Source organism: Microtus ochrogaster, unplaced genomic scaffold (genome assembly GCF_000317375.1).
Source record: "Microtus ochrogaster isolate Prairie Vole_2 unplaced genomic scaffold, MicOch1.0 UNK4, whole genome shotgun sequence".
NCBI classification, from domain to species: Eukaryota; Metazoa; Chordata; class Mammalia; order Rodentia; family Cricetidae; genus Microtus; species Microtus ochrogaster.
This window is the reverse complement of record NW_004949102.1, coordinates 1,359,544-1,384,057: the sequence shown is the minus strand read 5'-3', so window position 1 is coordinate 1,384,057 and position 24,514 is coordinate 1,359,544. Positions and strand designations below refer to the sequence as shown.

The 24,514-nt window shown below is 38.4% G+C and overlaps 1 protein-coding gene across 1 annotated transcript in view; it reads left to right on the top strand.

The window, feature by feature from the left end:
- Positions 1-24,514, top strand: part of Wasl (Wiskott-Aldrich syndrome like) — a 53,262-nt gene that overhangs the window by 7,482 nt on the left and 21,266 nt on the right. Inside the window, exons 2-4 of the mRNA XM_005365698.2 lie at positions 21,953-22,087; positions 23,623-23,709; positions 24,360-24,456. Of these exons, the coding sequence (XP_005365755.1) occupies positions 21,953-22,087; positions 23,623-23,709; positions 24,360-24,456 (319 nt within the window). The remainder of the gene's footprint in view (positions 1-21,952; positions 22,088-23,622; positions 23,710-24,359; positions 24,457-24,514) is intronic.

The window sequence follows — 24,514 nt, the reverse complement described above, 5'->3', positions numbered from 1 at the left end:
CTGACCTCACTTCCTCTTCCTCCCAGCATTCTGCTCCGTTCACTCCTCCCCCTACGTTCTAACCTATCAGGGCAAGCAGCTTCTTTATTTAACCAATGGCCTTCCTCCATCAGCAGGGTTTGTTCCTTCTGGAGAAACAGAATGAGTCTATTTCTTCTAGTGTATAGCAGTTACTGACAATCCTTAAGATTCCTTTATGCCAGTCTCTGCCTGTACAAATAACATGGCATGGTGTGCTCACTCTTCTCCATTTATAAAGGACACCAGTCATATTGCATTAGGGCCAGCCCTAATGACCTTATTTTATCTTGGTTATACTTGTAAAGACCTTTTTTCCAAGTAGGATTGCCTTCACAGATAAGAGGGTTAGGATTGCAAGGTAGCTTTCTGGAGGACACAGTTCTAGTTAACATCAGTATGTATTTTGACTTTCAAAAGAAAGGTTCAGTAATGTAATAAACATTCAAATGTGTCCTTTTCAGTATTTATATCCAATAAGTTGTAAGAAAGAAAACTAGGCCACACCATCAAAAGTACTATGTGGGTAGATAACAGCCAGCTGCCCTCCAAGCAGTTGCTACAAACTACATTTTCCTCAGCACCGGGTATTTAGAAAATGTCTAACTGGTGAAAGAGTCTCATTGTTTTATTTGTAGTTTTTGTGAAAGTGAACATCTATCTGTTGAGCATGCATATTGTTCTTAGGCCATTTGTTTTTCTCTTAGTGATTTGGAAGAAGTATTGGATAATAGTTCGTATCATACTATTTTGGAAACTTGTTTACCTTTTGCTAAAATTATCTTGATGCTTGTGGTCACTGTAAAAATCCTAAATTTTCCTATGAATATTATCTTATTACATTCCCCCCCCCCCCAAAGCTTTATTTTCATTTGGTTCAAGGTTCGGGAGTGATGGGCATGGGCTCCAGGAAGCTTACAAAGTTGTGTAGTGGCAGGAGAGACTCAGGCATCAGCTGACTGCTCCAGAGTCCAGGACTTCTGGTAGTACTTGCTGATGTGCTTCTTAGACTTCCCCAGGGACAGCTGGGCCTGGACAGCACTGTCTTCTTAATAAGCTTCATCTCCTCATCTGGAAGTAGCCCTTGTGGAAATCTCAAAGATGAGAGATCCGTAGGGCAGAACCCAGGACAAGAAGATCCAGAAAGCTCTGGTTCTTCCCAGGATCACTCCCATGGGCTCAGTTTTACCCCTACTCAATCAATCTAGAGGATATTTCTGTATCTCCTGAACAGCACAGCTATGGAGCTGGTTTTGCATCTTGTATAGACAATCTTGAGCCATCTTTTCTTCACAGGACTTTAGGAGGAAGGGCCCTATTCATCTAGAACTACATTGTCTGAAAGAAATTGTTGCCCAGAGAGAGGCAGCTGTAGGGTTCTTGAAGGTTCAAAATAACCAGGGGGTTTCCTGTAGCCTCCACCTCTGATCATGCGTGATCAGTAGTATGGGAGGTAATCACAAATAGATGGTGGTGGCCTGTACTGGGGCTGGGGAAAAGTGCTGCTGGAGAGAAGATTGGAAGTTTAAAAGGAGGGAGTCCCAGGTCTGTTCTATAGAAATATTGGTGAAACAAGACCCACATCTAGGACCTTGGGGTAAATACTTGTATATCAAGTTTATTAATTAATTAAATAGATTTATTAGTTTATATTTTTTTACCTTTTGGAAATGGTACTTTGAGTTTCCCGGTGTACTTAAAGCTAATTTTACATTCTCTTCTGTTTCTTTTGCCTGCTTCTTGTCTAGTACCAGTTTCAGTGAGTGTAACTTTGCAGTGGTGATACAGCTGGATTAGAGTAAGGCTGTTATTACCTCCGTGTGTCCTAATACTTCATTTTGCTTGTACCTAATACCCAGTAAAACTGTGCTCTTTCTACCCATCACATCAGAAAATAGTTGTTTTGATTTATAATAGCATTGGATTAGGTTAAGTAGAATTGATACTCTGAGGTCTCCTGTTGGTTTCATTTCTTGTTGCTGTGACCAAAAGCATTCTTAGGGGAAAAGAATTTATTTCCGATTACAGACCATCATAGCAGGGAAGTCAAGTCAGTAGATAGATAAAACAGCTAATCTCATATCAATTAACATAATTAGGACTATCCCAGTAGACTTGCCCACAGGCTAAACCAATCTAGACAATCTCATCTGGACTCTCTTCTCAAGTGATTGTGGATTGTGCCAAGTTGATAATTAAAACTCTGAATCTCCTTTACCATTTTGTAATTTTCTTAGGCACTAGTCTTTTCTTTAAGTATAAGAGTATTGCTCAGATATGCTTGTTTAAATAATATTTAAACATACATATATGTATACACACACTGCACTGCCCAGAGTTAACAGAGGTTCCTTCTGGTTTTTCCTAGTATCATTAGGCTCCAGTTTAAGCTCTTCTCAGTGCCTTGAGTCCCATCTTTTTTTGTGTATACCTACATATGCATTCTGCATTTTATCTAAAAGGAACCACTAGGCAGTTTTATGAAGAACAGATATATCTGTCTCTTGCCTTTTAAAAATCATTATTATGGGTCTTAAATGGATGAAAAGTAGGGTAGAATAACAAATTATATGTACCATGGCCATCAACAGATAGATGGCCTGTCTTGATTGCTCTGTGTCTCCCCTCACCCTTTCCTGGGTTGTTTGTTTGTTTGTTTTGTTTTTGTTTTTCACTGTTTAGCAGCCCTAGCTGTCCTGGACTAGCTCTTGTAGACCAGACTGACCTGAACCTCACAGAGATACCTGCCTGCCTCTGCCTCCCAAGTGCTGGGATTAAAGGAGTGCACCACCACCGCCTGGCTTCTGAATTGGTTAAAGAGACTCTTCAGCAACATATGTCTATCATCCAGTCATTCTGGTGAAAGATTTATCAAGGTTACTATCTTTTAAAGTAATCAGCTTTTAGTTCCATTGATTTTACAGTTTTGTTTTCTGCTTTATTAATTTCTGTTCTGGTTATGTTATTTCCCCGTGCTTACTTTGCATTTTCCAGGTTTTCATAAGGCAGCAGTTATTAAACTGATATGGCCTATATTCTTATTTTTCAAAGCTTCATTTGGTTCTTATTTCATGTTTCTATAATATGTCTAACCTTATTGTAGCTTTAATATTCGGAATACAATATGAAGTCCTTTACTGATTGTGTACTAAGACCAATTTTTCTTGACTTCTAATTTCTGTTGAGCTATGTTCTTGCTTTTGTTATAGGCTTGGGAAGTTTTAGTTAATAACAACTATTCTAAAGTTTAATCAGCCTTAAATTATTTATTTATTTATTTATTTTTCTTAAATTTTTTATAATGTTTTTTAAAAAAAATTTTATGTAACTATACAACTACACATTCACATACACTGTGTACATGTGAGTGTGTGTATGGAGGTCAGAGGTCACTTTGACTGACGGAACCAGGGGCTCATCATTTGGGCTAAGCTGGGGAGTCAGTGAGTTCTGGAGATCAGCTTGTCTTCACGCCTATAGTAGTGGGTTTACAGAGAGTGTTGGTGCTCATTTTTCTCCTTGTTATGTAGTTGGAGACCCTGGCCCATAGAATGAAGCCTCCCGTGTTTAGGGCAGATAACACCCTAGTCAGCCTAATCTTTTAAAGAATACCTCATAGGCATACCTAGGGAGAGGTATGTTGCTATGGAGATTCTCATTTCTTTACATGTACTTACTTATTTTGTGTTTGGGGGCGAAAAGGGACATGGTGAGTGCCTCTGTGGGTGTGGAGGTCAGAGGACAATTTTAGGGAGTCTGTTTATTCTTTCCACCATGTGAGTCCCAGAGATGGAATTCAGGTCCTCAGGCTTGGCAGCAGGTGCCTTTAACCCATTGAGCCCGTTAGGCTGCCCTTTGTGAAGATTCTAAGTCTCAGCAAGTTGACAGTAAAAATTAATGATCATAGTGGTCCTATTATTTTCCTACTCTGAAGAACTTTTAACATTTCTGGTAAGTCAGTCTTACTAGCAACAAATTCTCTTAATTTGTTTTGAAAAACTATTTCTCCTTTACCTTTAAAGGAAAGTTTGCCGGATACAGAATTCTAGGTTGAGGGTGTTTTCCCTAACATTATAAGTACTTCCATTATTTTTACTGTTTGCATGATTTCTGAAGACAGTTCATTGTAATTCTTGTCCTTATCCCGCATGAGAAAACATTCTTCAGTATGAACTCTTACAATTATTTGAAGCACATTTAGGGAACTCTTACCATTTGAACCTATCTATATTACATTTTTCTATGTTTTGAGAAAGATATAGGCAAGTCTGTGGGGATTTTATCTCTTTGGTTAATTTTTTCTAACTATAGTTTTATTTGTGTCCCCAAACTGTGCTCATAATACATGCCCAGCCAGTGCTCTTGAATTTGGCTCAGGCATCCACTGTTGGACTGTGTGGAGATCAGAATTAGTTTCATGCATGGCCTTGTACATTACCAGAGGACTCAGTGGTAGTGTAGCTCTTTAAACTGACTTTTGGTATTGTTCCATAAGCTCTCTCAGCCCAACCTGTTCGTTTCTAAAAACAAGCTTCTTCACAGAGTGCTAGGAAACAGCTTAAAGTAATCCAGAAAGTTATGTAATACACAGCTGTGAGGTTTGGGAAAGGCTCTGATAGCAGTCAAGTGACTTATTTTAAAAATTCCCTTTTTCACATTAAAAGCAGTGCTCAGTGTTGGAGATTCACTCTTGTGATGGCCATGTAGTGCCTGGTGGTAGCGACTAGCCATGTGGCTGCTAGACAGCTGAAAGGTGATAAATTCACACTAAGATGGTCTCTGGACCGCAAGACAGAGTACAGAAAGAGTGCATCATGCTATATTATTGCGCAATGTTAATAGCATTGTAGGAACTTTGGTTTTATTTAAATAAAGTTTGATAAAACTAATTTCACTTGCTCTGTTTACACAATAACTACTTAAACATTGGAAATCCCCTATTACCTATCATTTCTACCGAGTAGTACATAGTTAGGTAGGTCGCAGAGTAAAGTCAAGATCAAAGTAGTAATAACCTATGAATTCTTATGCGGGAGTAGTACTTATATTTTTGTCGAAATCATATTAATAGGTTTTGTTTTACATGAATTACTAAATAAATGGCTACCCACACATGCACTTACTCTCAGCTGACACAATCTGGAGGCACACTTCTCCACTCATTCTTTTATGGACATTATTTCATGTCAGTGACAAAGGTCATAATTACCATGTGGCCCTAATGCTTCCTGGGGAAAACATTAAGTCCATACATTCTAACAGTATAAGTGCGTGTTTCAGGCAGGGAGCGGGTGTTTGGTGAAAGCTGTTTTTGAACCTGTAACTCTCCTGCCTCAGCCTTCCAAGTTGTGGGGATTACTGGCATGTAGCACTGTATGGCAGACATCGGTTATTTATTTTACGATGATAATTTCCAAGAAATAGGGCTGCCTAGATAAAGGAAATGAACTTTTAAAACTTGACTTTTCATTGCCAAATTGTGCTGCATGATAAGTTGTGCCTCTTCCAATGACATTCTAGTATGTGCTTTGTAGTTCTTGGTAGTTCCTAAGCCCCATATAATAGCAAGCAAATATAAGGACCAATTTTATTTTATTGTATGTGAATGGCGTGCATTTTCAAATAGTTCATTAAAACTGCTTTGTGAGCATTCTTAGAGAAACCTAGTTTTCAGATGAAATGACAAATGAGGTGTATATAGCAGTATACTTTCAATCAAGTTTGTACATTGTTTTTGATTAAGTAAGGAGTTATGTTTCTTTCCTAAAAAGGAAGTAAAAATAGGTTAATATATTGTTAAATGGAACTTCTCTATAAGTTAGTTACTTCGAAACAGGATGTATTAAACAAAGAAGTGATCAGTGTTCTGTGATTTGCTCATCATTTTAAAAGTTAAGTTGTACAGGTTGGCTATAGTGGTGCTACTTTTAATCCCAGCACTCAGGAGGCAGACGCAGGCAGATCTCTCTGAGTTTGAGGCCACCCTGGTTTATATAGCAAGTCATAGGATAGCCAGAGCTACATAGAAAGACTCCAAAGAACAAAAGACAATTAAAAAAAAAAAAGACAGAAAAGTGGGGCCTGAGAAGATATGGCTCAACATCAGGACTGGAGTTCAGTTTTGGATTTCCACTGTTCTTGTGTTTGTTTGTTTTTACTCTTGAGGGGCCCACCACCCAGCACCCAAATAAATGCAAGAAGACTTATTCTCACTTAGGAATACAGGTCTTAGCTTGCCTTGTTTTTAGCCATCTTTGCTAACTTAAATTATTTGGTTTCTCTTTAACTTTGCTTTGCCTCTGGGCTTTATACCTTTCTTTATTCAATATATCTTTCTTTTCTTCTTCCTCTGTGGCTGACTGGGTGGCTGGCCCCTAGGGTCTTTCCTCCTCTTCTAACTCCCTGCTCTCTTCCCTAGATTTCTCCTTGTATGTATTCTCTCTGTTCACCATCCCTGCCTGTTTCTCTCTCCTGCCCAGCTACCGGCTGCTCAGTATTTTTATTAGACCAATCAGGTGTTTTAGGCAGGCAAAGTAACACAGCTTTTCAGAGTTAAACAAATACAACATGAAAGAATGCAACACATCTTTGTATCGTTACAGAAATGCTCCACAGCATAAATGAATGTACCACATCTTAAACTAATATTCCACAACACCCCACTACTCACATAAAAGGTGGGCTGGATTATCAGTAATCCCATCTCTAAGGGGGGTGTGTGTGTGGTTGGTGGAAGTGATAGACATGAGGGATGGAAACAGGAGAAACACGATCCCTAAAGCAAACTGGCTAGCTAGACTAGCTGAGTCAGTAAGCACAGGGTGCTCTGGGTGATTCTGCCTTCTTAAATAGAATAGAAAAGGATTGAAGAAGGCACCCAATGTCAACTTCTGGAGTCCATGTGCACACATATGCAAACATGCATACTGCACACGTGCAAAAATTTATTTTAAGGTATAATTTACATAAGGTAAATATGCAGATGTTAAATATTAAATTTGACAGGTGATATACTATGTAACTATTCCCTTCAAAATAAGCTTAAGAGTATTTAATGCTTCACATTGTGTTCTGTTCAGTTGTTTTCTTTTTCTGTCATTATAACTTTGTTTGGCTGCTTAGACATTTTTCATTCAGCATATTTTGAAATTGTTACTACCTACATTTTCATTCTTTGCTCGGCAATATTTTCTTGATGAATATACCACGATATGTCTATTCTTATATTTAAATCATTTATAGTTTTGAATTAGATGCTTACAGTGTTTCTGACTTACAGAAGAGGCTGCCATAATTGTTACATTCTTCTGTTTATGCAATCTTTTGTTTCCAGTGAGTACCTGAAAGAATTGTGTTCTCAAAGGGTAGATGTGACTTTATCTTTATAAAGACCGTTAGCCAGTGGCCTTGCCAATTTTGACTTTTCAGTGACTTTGAGTTAATTTGTCTTCAATGTTTGGTATGTGCTGTGATTTGGTTGCTGATAATGAATGTGAGATGTTCTCAAGTGACTCTTAATTGTACTCTCATGAGGACTACTGGTGTTGAACACCCTCTCATATGACTGTTAGCCATTTGGTTCTTTATTGGTTGGCTTTTTTGCTGTTTGTAATGCTTTCTAGCTATTCTTTGTGTATTTGAACATATGACAGCACTTAGAAATGTGAACTACAGTGTCTTACCTGGGTTGTCCCAGTGATGTCTTTTAGTTGGCTATTTATTTTAATTATCATAAGGACTATTTTTACTGCTAAGAGAACTTGGCCTGTGCTGGACTCACAATGACAGTTTACTAGAAGTTTTGTGAGCCTGAACTTTTCTGTTTAGTCTTATGATTCACCTTTTTCTTTTCATAAGAGAGTAAAGAAAAAGAATTCTGTGGGGTTCAAGTTTTTTCTATTTGCTAATTCATTCAGTACAGCACAGTTTGTTAAGCTTTCCTTCATGGAATTGTCTTGGAGCCTCTTCTCTCACTTAATGGACTTAATTAGTTCTATTACTTTGTGTTTTATAATTTTTTGTTTGTATAGTATTGATTTGATCATTGCATACTTACCCAAAATCTTAAAATTAGATATGGTAAGTCAGCTTTTTTTCTATCTAAGGTTGTCCTAACAGTTCTAGGTGATTTGAGCATCCATCTAACATTTAAAATTCCTCCCTTGGACTTTTTCAGAAGCTGGTAGTTTCATTGATGTTGTGATGATTTACTCATTAGTTGAGGAGAGCAACTATTATAAGAACAACTCTTCTAATTTATTAACATAGTATCTCAGTATTTACTTTTAATAATTGTTGATTTTTGGTGTAGGTAGTATTTAATTTTTTTGTTCACTAATATAAAATACTGTACAGTTTATTATATGTGTATCCTTTAACCTAACTAAATTGAATATTTAGTTCTAGGGCCTACCAGAGTGGTTTAGTGGTTAAGAGTGCTTGCAGATCTTGAAGGGGGGCCTAAGTTCGAGTCCCAGCATCAGGGGATCCTAAAATACATACTAAAAATAATTAGCTGTAGTAGGTTTTATGTTTTTAATCCACATAACCATATCTTCTGTGAAGAATGCAATTTTAGTTCTTCCTTTTCTGATCTTTATGGCTTTCATTTATCATTATAAGTAGTTGCTTTCTTGTTTTAAAAAGTAGATTCAATAATCTACACTTAGCCTATAATATCTATATCTTTTTTTTCTTTTCAAACCAAGAACTCTGAATCTAAACTCCTTTGTTCAGCTTTTTGCCTGACCATTATTAATAACAACTTGTAACCAACCACACTAAACAATGATAATATCCATAACCCATTGAACAACCAAAAAAGCACTCACCCTACCTCTTGGGAATGTGGGCATCATGTTTTTAAATTTATTTTTTGCTGTTTGGGGTGGTGGCATCTTAAGAGAATTCTGAAAAGAAAAATTTGGGGTTGTCAAGTCCTGGGAGAGGGAGCTGTATCATTTGTTGTTCAGTCTCTGCATAATGGGAAAGTGCAGGCTTGTTCCAAGTCCTGGCTAGAGTAGTCTGTGAGGCTGGACCATCTCAACTAGGCACCTCAAAATTGTTCTGAGCAGATTGTAGTCCAAAACCAGTCGTTAGGTGGTGATTGTCACTTTATTGTCATTGTCATAGTCCTGGTGGAATCATCGTTGTGGGATCCCATCATCTTTTTGGAGACTTTAGAGATCACATTAGGTCAGATTATTCTTTTCTTGGTAATTTTTTCCGAGTTGTTCTCCCTTCTTGGCTGCTTATTTGTCCAAAGGTCTTTAAATTCCTCAAGATGATGAATTTTATATTCCTGAAAAGACAAAAATAAAACTTTCCCCAACCCTGACTTTGGGGAGTTTCTTTTTGGCAAATTATATCTGATCAAATGAAAAGCATTTGTGAGTTTTATAAATTAGTTTAGATTGAATGGTCACCCTGTTTGGTGAATTATCACCTCTTCTAATCAAGAGGTCTCTCTTGTTCAAGTTTAATCTATCAATTTTGATTTATGATTTCTCTTGAAACTTCAGTTTTATATTTTAAAGCTGCGCTGATTTCCTCCACAAGTTGAGGAAACTCTCTTGTTATGAGTAAATGTTAAATTTTGTCCCATCATTTTCTTATCGTTACTGAGATGACAATACTATTTTTTTCTTTGTTCTTTTGTTGTTAATGTGAAGACTTAAAATGCTGAGACTGCTTGTATTCCTGGATAAACAAACCTTGCGTGGTTATGATTGTTATTGTTTTCTGTGTTGTGTAGAATTGTGGACTCCATTGTGAGTCAGTTTGGTTTTAAGATTTATTCTCTTCAGTTGGTCTTTATATCTGTGACTGAGAAGATTAATAAACATGTTTTAGTTTCCTCTTGTATGAAACCAGTCCCTTAAAAAAATACAATTAGTATCTCATAATGATACAAGTATCCTAGTCCAAATAGTTGTTAATAATTTTATTTGGGATTCTGTAGAGAAGAAAGTCATAAGATATTTCAAAGAAGTAGTTTCATTTTCTTTTTTAGAAATACCCCAAAACAAATGAAAAGCAATGCTTCCTAAGGGTAAACAGGAGATATCTCATGTTCTGCATTGACACTTTCTGTACCTGGCTATGTCTCCTCAGTGGTATTGCACTTCTCTGACAGGCCTGAGATCTTAGGTCCAGTACCCAGCACCACTTAAAGAAAATAAAAAGGACATGGTTTTCAGTTAGTTCATTTTCTTCCTTTAAACACATTTTAAAAATCAAATACAATACCTGTTATATTTTTGAACATGAATTTGTGTATTAATAGATAACAGGCAAGAGGAAATCATGAAATACAATAAACTGGAAGTAGGGTTACTCTGGAGGAGCTATTAAGATACCTCTGGCCAGAGGAAGGGGAGATTTCAGGTCTCGCTGTAAGTGGTATACAGTTTAGGGGAGAACTGAACTCTTCTAATCCCCTTTTAGAAAGTAGGACAATAAATATTTTCTGTGTTGGTGTAGAACAGTGCTCAGCATTGTGGGCTCTATGATGAGGCAATTTGAATGTCAGATCCACTCCCTTTTGTTGTTTACTACACATCTGTTTTAATTTCTTCTTGTGTGACGTTTGCTCTTTCTAGAGTTGCTCGTTAAATACGAAATGCAAGTAAAGTTAAGCAGCATAGACAGGCTGCAAAGGCATTTTGTTTTTTGGTTTCTTTGAGTTCAGAAGTAAAAGAATGTGTACTTTAGGAAGTCTTTAAGAAGTATAGTGTTAGGTAAGGTATTTTTTTTTAAAAAAAAAACAAATAATGAAACTGACTTTGACTGGCTTAATCAAAAAGGAATTTATTGGTCTCCAGAGGATTTCATGGAATCCAAAACAGGAAGAGTAAGTTTTGAGCACCAGGAGAAGGCTGGGATGCTCTGAATCCAACAGCAGGGATCAATGGAGCCTTCACCAGCTCCCTAAATCACTTTCCACAACCCATCGCTGCTAGAACAGGTTCCTGGGAGGTGAACTGAATTGAATGGAAAGAAAGAAAAGGAGTGAAGAAAGCAAGTCCTTATCTTTATTCAGTGCCATTAGCGATTCTCTTACTTTGTTTTTTGCTCCGATTAACCTCACTTCTCTGTTTTTCTTCCACTTTGATTGTTTATACGGAAGTCCAGTAAATTAAACGTGTTTATGTATATAACACATAGGTACCTGTCTGAGAGAGCTAGAGAACATGGAATGACAAATACAGAATCAGAATACAAAGACAGTTAGGTTTAACTGTGCTGGGTAAATCACACTTAAGAGTTGAAAATATTATGGCCTTTATTATAGATGAGCCTTTCCCTGTAGAAGACAAAGCTTGCTTGTGACTGGATGCCTCTTTGGTTACATAGCATGGCATTAAGGAATCCTCACTTTTAATTTCTAAACATGTGGCTTAAAAGCTATATAAAATTTTCCTAGATTGCAGTTAGAAATACGGTCTTTTCAAGACTAATATCATGATGTGACTTGAACGGACCATTAAGTTTTAGAAACCTAAAACATCCACCTGATTTAAAAGCAAAAATAGGTATTTAAAAATTAGCCAAGAATCTTTTCTGTTAGTCTGCATTCCTCAACTGTTCCCTCTTTAGACACATGCACAGACAAAAGGAGTAGGTAGGTGGCACCCGGAACTAGGTGTTTGACCTTTATGCTTGCTTACTTAGGGCAGATGAGAAGGACTTACTTTCTTTCATCTGCTGTACATTTGTTGGCATACTCTTGCCCTTCGTTTTACATCTTTCTTTCTTCACATAACCACCTTTATCCTAAATAATCTCCTCTCTTCTTTCTTTCCTTCCTTTAAAGCCACTGTATAATATCCTGTTGTATGGCTAAACTGGTTTGTTTGATGGATTAAGCAAATATTTTTTTCTCCGTCATAGAGAAAATTTCTATTGTATCTATAATTTTGGGTAATTTTAAAGTTTAAAGAGTTAAATTAATGTAAGGTTTTAAATCCCTAATGATCTAAAATGGGTTACCTTATATTTACCCTTACTTAAATACACCAAATACTTCATTGAACTTATTTTAACACCTAAGTGATAAGACTACATTGTGTACACACTTGGATACTATCCATTTTATGCAATATTTACTTGGTCCAAAGTCCTTTTTTTATTGTAGGACACAAACTATCTTATAATGGTGTTTCTTGGATGCATTCTTTTTTGACCATGATGACTGACCTTCTAGGGTTCTTGGTGACCAGTTGCAACTCTTTTTTATATATACTGTATGTTACTTTACTTCTATAACATTTCTTGTCCCTTACAAACTTCAGTTTTAGTGTTTTGTGGTTCTGCTGCCCAACTATAAAAAGTATTATTGGAGCATGATTGCCTGTATTTTCTGAAGTTCAGACATGGCTGTAAGGTGGAGGAAGCTCTTGATTGTGCCTTCCTTGTTCTCAGAAATCACTAGTGTCTGTTCCTGGTGTGAAAAACCTGACTGTATCAATGGTCATCATTTTTCTCCAAAGTGAAATTAGTTTTCTTTCTGAGTATGTTTATTTCACTGTGATAGCTCTTTGTCGCATCTATTTCTTGATATTTCCTACCCACTAAAAATTTAGCCGAACTTTAATCCTCTAACAAACCAATCCCCTGGGAAAGATTCAATAAAAGGAGAATTCTCTCTTCTTTTTTCTCTCTTGCACACTCTTGCTCTGTCTATAGCTTTGTTGAGGATGCAGCAAGAAAGTAGCGGTAAAGACATAGCAAAACTGCCTCTGAGAGGATGGATGGGAACTATCCTCTTTTGGTTAGGCGAGCCCACCAGGCAGTCTTTGCCATGCAAAGGAGGAAAGTCTTGAAGGGTGGACATTTGTTTTGGGGGCGGAGACTGGATAGCTCTGTGGTAATAACAGGTCATGGCTACTTTTCATTGACTGTTCTCAGTTTTATCATTTAGCTGCTCAGAGTTGGTGACAAAGACACCTCTATTTTGTGTTTAGGGACTCTTTCTGAACAAAACTCAGGCTGTGAAAACTTCCTGGGAGGGAGTTGTGTTTTGTCCATTAGCTGCTGTTCTTCATTCCTCCAACAGAGTCATCAACTCAATTTGAGGCAACTGTTGGGAGGTGTTTTCTTCAGTAGTTTCTTAGAACTGAGCAGGGGCAACACAGGGCCATCCCTACCTATCATTTGTTAACTCTGACAAGCTCTGGGGAACCATAAAAAGAGAACTGTGCTTTAAAATGCCTTCTTAGCTGGCCCAGGAAGCATAAGGGATCTGGGAATTCCCGTGATGGGACTTAACAGGCTTGCCATCGCATCATCTGGAGAGGGAACTGTTGAACTTGGTATGCTGTCCTGGGCAAGTGCTTGGATGAACAAAATCAGTCTCAGGAGGTCTGGCCAGAAGAAGAAAAGAAACTACAGTGCTCTAGCCTCTGTGGCAGAGTCTAGAAATTGTACTGGGAGTGGTAGATGATTAAGAATGACAGACATCTTTCTGGGTGTTGTAGATTAAGAAAGGCACATGTAACATCAAGCTGGGATCTGGTGGGCCATGCATTCGGATGGAGATGTACTAGCTGTTTGGATGCTCATTATGTTTACCTGAACAAGGAAGTGGGGGTAGGGGCATTCTCTGTAGGGATTCGAATAGCCTTATAGGAGAACCCGGAAGCTGTGGTTTCATCACATACTGATTTTAGCTAAATGGCAACTGTTTGTCACCATCTATAGCAGGACCAGGAAAGGCCACTGCCTTCTGAGGCATTGAATATTTGACATGACAATGCCGATGTTGTGAGTGCTCATTCATAGTGGGGTATACTCCCTCCCCACACTGTAGGGTGTTGTCTTTTCATCTGAGAGAATTGCCTAGATTAGATTGGCCTGTGAGAATGTCTGTAGAGGATTGCCTTGATTGTTAATTGATGCAGGAGGGTCCAGCGCCCACTGTGGGTAGTTCCACCTGGCCTTGGGCTATCTAGGAAAGCTAGCATGGACCTGTGAGCAAGCCCCCAAGCAGGGTTCCCCATGGTTTCTGCTTATGGTCTTGCTGGAGATTCTGCCCTGGCTTTTCATAGATGTGGACTGTGACCTTTTGGAAACCAAAGAAAGCTTCTCCCTAACTTGCTTTTGGTCATGGTGTTTTCCACAGCAATAGGAATGAAAGTAGAACAGGTATAAAAAAGTGTCTGCCCTGCTGCTCACAGTGAGAACAGAGATTGACAGAGAAAAAGAAGTCCGCCTCTCCTTCAAGGTTAAGAGCAGTGGGCCACCCTGTTTCAGACCTTCAGACCCACAGGGAGAATTGCCATGGCCAGAGATTTTGGGTTACTGATTAACTGTTAGTGACTTTTTCGTTTCCTGTGACAGAACACCATGACCAGAAGCAACTTAAAGAAGGAGTTTATTTTGGCTTCTGATTTCAGAGGGATGAGCCCATCATGGCAGGGAGGCGTAGTAGATCGCAGCAGGCAGGGTGGCTGGAACAGGAAGCCAAGAGCTCACATCCTTAGCTGCAAGTGTGAAGCAGAGAACAAATTAGAAGTCGGACTGTATACTCTCAAAGCAGTGCCATACTTCCTCCAGCAAGGCTGCACCACTGTACCTGCCCAAACAATTCCACTAAAGTGGTACGCCAGCCTATGGAGGACATGCCTCATTTAAACCACCACACCAAGGGAGAAGTACCCTTCCACTGAAAGGCCTGTTAAAAAGATCTGGTCCCAGGGCTACAGGAATTCTCTGTGTAACAGTGAAGCTTAGAATACAGCTACTTTGGCCCCTGGCCTGGGGTAGGGGTCACCTCAAATATCTCTTGGTAGAGAAGATAGTTTGTAGAGGAGACCAGATCACTCACCCCTTCGGGTGGTGGCAGACATGCACGGGAGCAGGTGGCCCCAGACTTGAGTCAGGAGAAATATAAGAGTAGAATTGAGGTTCCTGCTCTCCTTACAGGCTACAAATGAGGCAGGGAGTAGTCAGCCTTGAGTGGATTTGCTCATTCGAGCAGCGCAGTGAGACAAGGAAGCAGCAGATAAGGGCTGTAGCATAACTTCCTGATGTCTTGTGATTGCAGTGGATTAATTTTCTTGTTAGGCAGGCTTTTGTTGGGTATCTTCTCAGTAGGTCAAGTACTAATGCTTTTTGCTTTTAATATTTCTTTGAACCTTTGTGTAATTGCATGCTGTGTGCCTGTAGGGCCCCTAGCTCAAGGAGATGACAATCTGGTAATGAGACCTAAGCGAACGGATTGGGTGATAAAGATGATGCCAGGCATTGCAGGAGCACATACCTGGGGAGGACAGACCCGGCACAATTTCTTGTATCTTAAGCTCCGTGAGAATGGAACTGTGGCATAATATTTTTATGATTCGAAGCTAATCGTTTCCCTTATCATTTTATACATACTCTGTACTTGTCAGACATATGGAAATTCATTTTAATAAGGGCCACCGGATTGGTAGAGGGTTCATACATAACTTGGGTTAGATGGGGAGTTACTAAAAGTTTAGGTTGAGGAAGAGATTACCTAATAAGTAAACTTCCTCCGGGTATATCTTTGTAGAAGTCAGAATATTATTGCACCTGCACAGAAAGAAACATGCTATCAATAGGGGAGGGCTGTCTATTGGTGGTTTTGCCATTAACTACAGCAACCACACATGTCACAGAGCAGATGCTCAATAGAAATGGAAACAAGAATGAAGAATATGTCTGTGGGTGGGAATTGCCAAGAAAACAGCTAAAGACTCAGTAATAAGTGTTTTTCTAATTTAACTGCTAAGTAGCAAAGTACTCAATGTTGAAACAAAGAGATATTTTCCCTTGAGCTTTGAGCCTCCAGTACAAATCAAGCATTTAAACAAATGCAATGTAATCACTAAAAAGATTCTTGCACAAGTAGGAAGAATCCCTTCCCACAGACACCCGAAGGAGGCTCCTGCCTGCCCTTATCTAGTTGATTTTGAAATCCCTGGCTACTGTTTCGCTAAGTGGGTGAGGTCTCTTGGGGCTGAGAGTTTTTCTTTAGATACGAAATCCTGTTTTCTGATGGCATCGTTTTTGTCTTAAGGCAATGTATGTTTTTCTGTCTTGAAGTGTGTCCAATTTTTGGAGGGACTCTTCAATAAAAGATATCAAAATTAAATATAAAGTAAGCATTTATTTAGCATAAGAAACAATTTTAGCAAAAAACAAATTCAAAATTCAGAAGGAAAAATACCATTATATCACTGTTCTATTAAGTGGAAGTGGACTGTGTGAGTGGTAAAATTTATGATGAAATGATGCCAAGCATTCGACTCTGGAATTCTGCAATAACCGAATCCTACCAGCAGCCACAGTGCCTGCCTTCCCTTTTGTTGTCCCAAATTGTTTCCAGGGAGAAGCAGTAGTAGTTACATGTTGTCGGCCTGCCTTCCTTCCTTTCATGTTAGTCAGGGTTTAAACCCTAGCCCCTAATGCTAAACCCTAGGAGACCACCTCAATTCCCTGAAACTTCCAGTCTGAACTTGAGGATTTCCATAATCCAACAAACTTCTAGAGGGAGGCAGAAGAGGGAAAAGATGAAAAACTTGTTTTCTAGCTGTAGAAAAGGGAGAGCAAGAGAAGAGCACCCCATATCTGTACCCGTGCTTGTTAGCAGTGTCCGCACCCACTGGGCAGACAGGCCCTGGAGCCTCCCCTTGTCTACAGGTGACCATCCCTCTGGTGGGAAACTTAGGAGACCTCAACAAGCCTTGCCATTTGTAGTTACAGTGACTGTCATTGTGGGTTTAGAGAATTCTAAAAGTCTGTGCAAGGTGATTTGTAATTTAAGAATTTGCCTTTCAGGCACCTCCTGAGACTAGAGGAAGGGTTGTAACTTTTGAGTGACCTTGGCCCCTGCAACATATTCCTGTCAGTGTGACTTTTTAATCTATAAAGTGTTTGGGGTTTCTTTTGTTGTTCTGTTGGTTTTGTTTTGTTTTACTTTGAGACAGGGTTTCTCTGTGTCGTGCTGGCTGCCTAGGAACTAGCTCTGTAGACCAGGGTGGCCTGAAAACACAGAGATCCGCCTGCCCCTGCCTTACAAGTGCTGGTATTAAAGGCATGTGCCACCCCTGCCCGATTTATGAAATGTTTTTTTAAAAATGCCTTCTCCCCACAGATCTGTTCTGGTTATGATAATAAGGCCTAAAATTTTTATGAATTACTGCCAATTTAAAGTATATGTCTGTTACAACTAAAAGCGTTATAATAGAGAAAAAAGCTAGAACTGTTTGTTACAAGTGATAGGTTCTTTAGTTTAAGCAATCTAACAGTGCCAGTCACCCATTGCTGCAGACACTACTTTATGACTTGAAACAGAATAAATTGATTTCTCACTATTCGGCAAATAAGCTCATCGTTGGTGACATCTAGACTTTGATCCCAAAGTTTTTAGAGCAATCCTGCCTTCCAGAAAAACAGATGACAGTGTACAAGCACTTTCCAAGCTTGTATTTATTTGCTGATGTCCTTCTGGTCACAGCAGATGATGTGCATAGTTACAGAGCAGAAAGGAAGACAGGTGGGGGCGGGACTAGTGAGGCACCAGGCGTCCTTACAGAACTCTGTGTCTCCAGTTAAGAGTACCAAGCTGGAGAAACCCTGTCCCAACAAACAAACAGGATTACCAAACTGTGTGTGGCTGCTTATCTGTCAGACAGTGGAGCTGAGTGTGATGTTGTTTTAGTAAGTCTGGGCTTTTCCCTACCCTGTTTCCTTCACTAGCCAACCCCACACAGTGTCCCAGACTGCCCTAGCGCCTTCCCTGCTTTGTTCCCCGATCCATCTATTTTCATCTTTTGAGTAAAATAATACTTTAGGAAACCCTTCCTGTGGTATTTAGGTTTTTATCTTTTCCTTGCAGTACCACATTTTCCTCTGTAACAGCTACAGTGCTCTTGGACTCCTTGTCCAGTTCGTTTCCTGTTCAGTTCCATTTTGGGTCTTGCCTTCACCTGTTCCTGTTACGATCCCTCATAATGTAGTAGATACTTAATAAACATTTGATGAGTCAATGTCCTTCCACAGTAGTTTTTACATAGCTAATAGGCAGTAACTGAGTGCGTAGAGATCACTTTGCCCATTGTGTCTGTTTTCATCTGGCTCCATTTTCTTCATTTGTGATTCTAGTTGTTATTTTTGCTGATATTGTCCTGCTTTTCCTCTTCCCACCGTGGCTTCAGCTTTACTTTCATTTGTTTTTATGTTTTAAATTTCCAGGTTCTGTTTTGAGGTTGACGGTGAGCAAAAGTATTATTTATTATAAAACTTCTTCATTGAAGTCACTTCAAAGTTAAGAGAATTCAACCAAATATTTTGTTGTTGGGTTGTGTTTTTTTTGTTGTTGTTTTTGTTTTTACTTTTCTGCTTTTTATACTGCATAGAGTAAAATTTCTTTCCTAGCAATGATGTTTATTTCATGTGGAAGTGCCAAGCATAGTATCAGTATCAAAATCAGAACATTCCATTTTTAACTGAATTTTTTTTAGGTACAGAGACTGTAAATACAGGTTTGCAAAAGTATTCCATGTGTTGTGGGAAATGACAATATTTTACTGGGTATGAAATTAGTCTACCTTGGAGGCAGATCTATGATGTAGCAAGAGTAGTAGGTACACAAGAAAGTTCTGGAGAAACAGACGGAAGAGCAGGCAGGCATGGATTGTATCCTGCCAAGCTAACCCTGGAGTGTGACCATGCTTTTCTGAAGGACAGTGGGGAGGAGAATCTCACTTCCCAGGATATGCCTCCCCTCCCATTGCCTCTGACAATGAGAGTTCTGAGAGGGAAGGCCTTGCTGAATTACTCAAGGTCTGATGGTTCTGGTCTGTAATCTTCACTGTAGTGTATTTGTCTCATGGCCTTTATTGGGCTATTAAGAAATGGATTTCTATTCCAAAGCACTTGTCCCTAGGTTGTTTTTCATTAATATCTTCTTGATTGTGAGAGACAAGAGTAATATAGTTGATTAAGTTCAGTTACTTTAAAGGAATGGAAGGAATGTTTGTACACAGTTAATTAAGCCACTGTCAATCTAATTTAAGGGATACTTGGTGGTTATTGTCAGAAATTTCTATATTAATGTTTTATGTCTAAGCTGTTTTTGCATATATTGTAGTTATTATGAATCAATCAGAAAAGGCTTTATAAAATGCTATAATGTGTCATTTTTAAGTTTTGACAGCTTAAAGTAAAAATGGAATGGGTAAATTTATACTTACAGCAAATTTTTAAAAACATTTCTGAGACTTGCTTATTGTTGGGTTTTCCTTAGTTTTTCCTCGTGTCAGATTATGTGTGGAAAAATATAGCTTAGTTGAATCTTCATTGCATATGCAGATATTTTAAATTTTTGTCAATGTTTAAACTTTTGTTTTTATTTTCTTTGTGTTTCCATACACATCCAAATAGTGTTACACAGTGTAAGTATTGATGTTAGCAGAGGGTTTCTGACAATACAATTTCAGCCTCTAGGAAGACTTATTTTTCTAAAGCTATTACTTTTTGGTAATAGATAAAATAGAGATTGTCAGGTGTCCTGGGTTTTGTTGTTGTTGGTTTTGCTTTTGTCTTTCCATAGATAAGCTTGGGTAGTACTATATCAAAGGGCTGTAATCGCTAAATTTTCATTAGAATACAAATTCTAGTTTGTTTGTTTTTTTTTTTTTTTTGCTTGATTTTTTTTCCCCCCTGCTTGGTATTTGGTTTTCTCTTTGCTGAAATTTTCTTTTTGAGGGTGTAAGTGGTGCTCAACCATTCTAATGCTGTGACTCTTCAGTTCCTCACGTTGTGGTGGCCCCAGCCATAAAATTATTTTGTTGCTGCTCCGTGACTGTGTGTAGTTGTGCTACTGTTATGCATCATAAGGTAAACATCTGATATGCAGGATTTGATATGCAACCCCCAGAGCTGTGGTGACCTGTGGACGGAGAGCTGCTCTCAGGGGCAGGCAGCCTCTGGAGTTGTCAGCCTGTACTTGTGCTGCAGTACAAGCATGTCTTCATTGGGCCAGTGTCTGAGAGCGCATACGCTGGACGATCCTGGGTTTTCATGATTTTTAATGTTTCTTGTAGAAATTTCTCAGTTTTCTGCATGAAGCTTAGGTGAATTTTTTTTTTAAATTAAAAATACAGCATTGAGCACTGTTACCCAGAATGTCTTTATGGACTTTGGTTTCCTGGTAGTATACTGATCTTACATTCCTGATTTTGACATAATTAAAGGTTTGTTTATATAATAGTTCAAGGAATTCTTTTGACAGAGGGCAGTCCCCGATTGTAATTAGATAATACCAAATACCACACCTCCAAGTTGTAATATAGTTTGCTAAGTTTATACAGTGCCCATATTTTATTGAATTTAGACATCATAATTACTTAATCAGATCCTGATTTTGATTATTTAGTGTGCATATGCTTAAAATTCCATGATTCATGAGAGTGGGAACGGACTTGTTGGAAAGAAGAGGATCATAGGGGGTAGAGAGGGCAGGGGAGATGAAAATACATTGTGTACCTGTATGAAAATATCATAATGAAACCCATCCTTTTTTTTTTTTTGGATTTTCGAGACAGGGTTTCTCTGTAGCTTTTTGGTTCCTGTTCTGGAACTAGCTCTGTAGACCAGGCTGGCCTCGAACTCACAGAGATCCGCCTGCCTCTGCCTCCCGAGTGCTGGTGCGTGCGCCATGCCCGGCAATGAAACCCATTCTTGTGTATAATGTATGCTAATGACTCTTGAAGTAACTTTATATTTACACTGAAAAATAATTGTTTTGGAAGCTAATTCCCTAAATTTTGGTTTAGGAATGAGATTAGTGGTTTGGAAACTATAATTGTTATTTTCAGATTTGTTGGTGCTTTTTGTGAGTGTCACCTTAAAAGAAATAGATCAAGTACCTGCCTTCAAAAGAAAAAGTGGGAGTTTGCATTGATTCATAATCATAGGAAAGCAACAGGTATCCTGGAATACCTGTCAGCCCAAAATGTCCCTTGTAAAGTGGTGAGGTAACTCTTCTGTCATCTAAGAGCTCCAATGCATCTGGTTCATGGGAGATCCAGACAGTGGTAGGTCAGATTGGGTTTTGCACCCTCAGAATAGCTTTAATCCCCGGTCTACCTGTGCAAGTCACTTTAAATCTTTGCCATGGTTTTACGATTTTTAAAAGAGGGGGCATCAACTATCTTGATATGTTCACTATTACTAATCTTGAATCTTGCTTTCAGGTTTGATGTAGTTCCTTTGCCATAAAGGGGAAATTGTTTTATGGAAGTAAGCTTTCCATGATAGGACTGTTCCATTTGTTTAAATGTTTGTGTCGTCAAAATGTCATACTTAAGGAGATGTGAAAATAGAAGTTCTGAAGTCACACATTTCAGCTTTCGTACTTAGCAGTTTATCAGACACATTATTTATCTTCTTTAGTATTGCGTTTCTTAAGTGTGATGTGAAGTTAGAATAGTAATAACGATTACATGAGGTTAGTATTTTTAAGTATGTGTTTCCAGGTACATTTTTAAAAAGATTTATTTATTTACCATATATACAACATTCTGTCTCCATGTATGCCTGCATGCCAGAAGAGAACACCAGATCTCATTATAGATGATTATGAGCTACCATGTGGTTGCTGGGAATTGAACTCAGGACCTCTGGAAGAGCAGCTGTTGCTCTTAACCCCTGAACCATTTCTCTAGCCCGACATTTTAAGAATCAATAAATGTTACTTTTCAATAATTGTTGATATGCGTATTATTATTAGTTATAACCTCAAAAAGAAGTAATTAAGAATGAAATATTCATTGTGTTCTGTTTCTGGAAGCTAGCTCAGTTGGGTGGTCCTGGTTGGTGCTTTGGGAGGTTGCAGTCAGAGCATTGGCAGGGGCTGGGAGTCCAGTTGTTTTGAAGGTAATGGTTGTGCATTGGTATTTTGCAGACAATGTCTTCGGCAGTGGTGCAGTTATATGCAGCTGATCGGAACTGTATGTGGTCAAAGAAGTGCAGTGGTGTTGCTTGTCTTGTTAAGGACAATCCTCAGAGATCTTATTTTTTAAGAATATTTGACATTAAGGTAAGTTTTGATTTGATTTAATTTTAACTCGTGGGTGGTTATCTGCCTTGATTATAATTTAGTCTAGATGTTCTGATTGTCTTCTGTGTGTGTGTTTAAATTGATACACTTGAAAGGTGAAATTCATTGTAAATACTTCAGGATATTGGGACTGAGTGGGGCACCAGATAAGAATATTGTGACCCTCCTCTTTCCTATGGCTTTGTTTTCTGTTCCTTCTTTTTGTCAAACATGGTCTTAAAAGTGAAAAAGCAAATCCCAAAGAGAACAATTCATTATTATTTTTATATAGCCTTTATTACAGACCTTTTCTGTAGTTGGTGTGTTTTATTATAGTTCTTACTTACTTCAAGTATAGTTAAACATTATTGTAAGTATGTTTTGTGCAGGGAAAGCTATACATAGGCTCTAGACGTAAGTGGAATGTCTTAGAATGTGTACCTTCACTGATGAAGTAGACTGCAATAGTGCCCTGAAAATAGCTTTATATTTCTTATCAACACTAAGAAGCACTGCTTCAAAACAAATGACTATGCAACTACTCTAAAAAAAGAAATGCCCATGTAGCAGTCATAATATATTTACAGCAGATTTTTTATATTCTTTTATTTTTTATTAAGTTATATACATCCACTTATCAAAGTTTGTCAGAAAACTTCCAGACTATTTAATCTTCATTCTTCAGGGACTGTTCTTTCACAAAGAAGGCCACCATGTCATATCTTAAATTCCAGTGCCCTCAAATACTCCTTATGGCCTCAGGGAGATGAACTTCAGAGTGTTCTTTTTTCAGTGGTGCCTGCTTTCCCTCTTTCAATAGCTTCTTCTCCTTAGCCTCATCGGGCGGGGCTTGCAGATGCTAAACCCAGTCCATCCGGAAGTAGTGACATGAAGAATAAATATATTTCTTTCACTGTAGCTGTAGATATGGCAGTATTATGTGGATCTCTCATCTCTTGTTTACATTTATTATTGAACAGCCTAAAGCAGATGTCTTTGATTATTCTGCATCTGTAAATTGAGGAAAAGAGCAAAAGATATTTCTACAGTGTTTGATAAAAAGTGTCTTAAAAATTTGGCTAATGGACAGGCGGTGATGGCACATACCTTTAATCCCAGCCATCAGGAGGCAGAAGCAGGTGGATCTCTGTGAGTTCGAGGCCAGCCTGGTCCACAGAGAAAGTTCCATGACAGGCACCAAAGCTACACAGAGAAACCCTGTGTCAAAAAACTTGAAAAAAAAAAAAAAGTCTTGGCTAATGGGGATGCACATTGGTCATGGGTACTTCTCACTTGCTCATGTGGTCTTGGTAATCTAGTGAGCTTAGTTGTGCATAGTGAGATTACTTGGAAATGCTTGCCTTGTTGAATGAAGCTCCCTTATATGGATTTCACTAAGTTATATGACAGTATTTGTGTATATGGCATATATATGTTCCTGAAAGTTTTTGTTTATAGAAACAGTTCCTTTAATGGGTTGTGTACTTTTAGTCCTAGAGGTATTTTTTTAGTAAATTTCAACCTTCTTTTTCTAGGATGGGAAATTACTGTGGGAACAAGAACTATACAATAACTTTGTATATAACAGTCCTAGAGGATATTTTCATACCTTTGCTGGAGATGTAAGTCTTATCTTACTCTTTTTGTCTTGATAATTACTCTGCTAGCTACTGTCTTAGTTACTTTTCTGTTGCTGTGAAGAGACACCATGACCAAGGCAACTTATAAAGGAAACAGTTTATTTGGCGCTTACAGTTTCAGAGGTTGAGTCCATGACCATCATGGTGGTAATCCTAGCATCAGGCAGATGTGTGTGGCTCTGGATCAGCATCTGAGAGCTTACATCTGACCCACAAACAAGAGATCTGGGAATGGTACTAGTCTTTTGAAACTTCAAAGCCCACCCCCAGTATCACAGCCCCTTCAACTAGGCCACACTTCTTTAATCTTTCCCAAACAATTCTATTGACTGGTGGTCAAGCATTTTAAACCTATGAGCTTATGGGGCTATTTTTATTCAAACTTAATGAGTATTTAGTTGTTTAAGTTTCTGCCATGTAAGGAAGATTTTTCTAACAGCCTTTACTTTTGCCTGGGCTTTTTTGCTAAAAAGTTACTTAAGTTCTAAAGTTGTTGGGTTTTTGTTTGTTTGTTTGAACTGTCAGAAACCGAACTTTCCCTCCTTTGAAATGTGCTTCTGTTGGTTGCCACTGTTGTTACATAAAGCTAAATTCATGCACTTTGTTTGTTCCTTTTGATGGAAATATTTCAGACTTGTCAAGTTGCTCTTAATTTTGCCAATGAAGAAGAAGCAAAAAAGTTCCGAAAAGCAGTTACAGACCTGTTGGGCCGACGGCAGCGGAAATCTGGTAAACACCTTGCTTTTCCTTCCCTTTCTGCACATAAAAAAAAAAAAAAAAAAAAAAA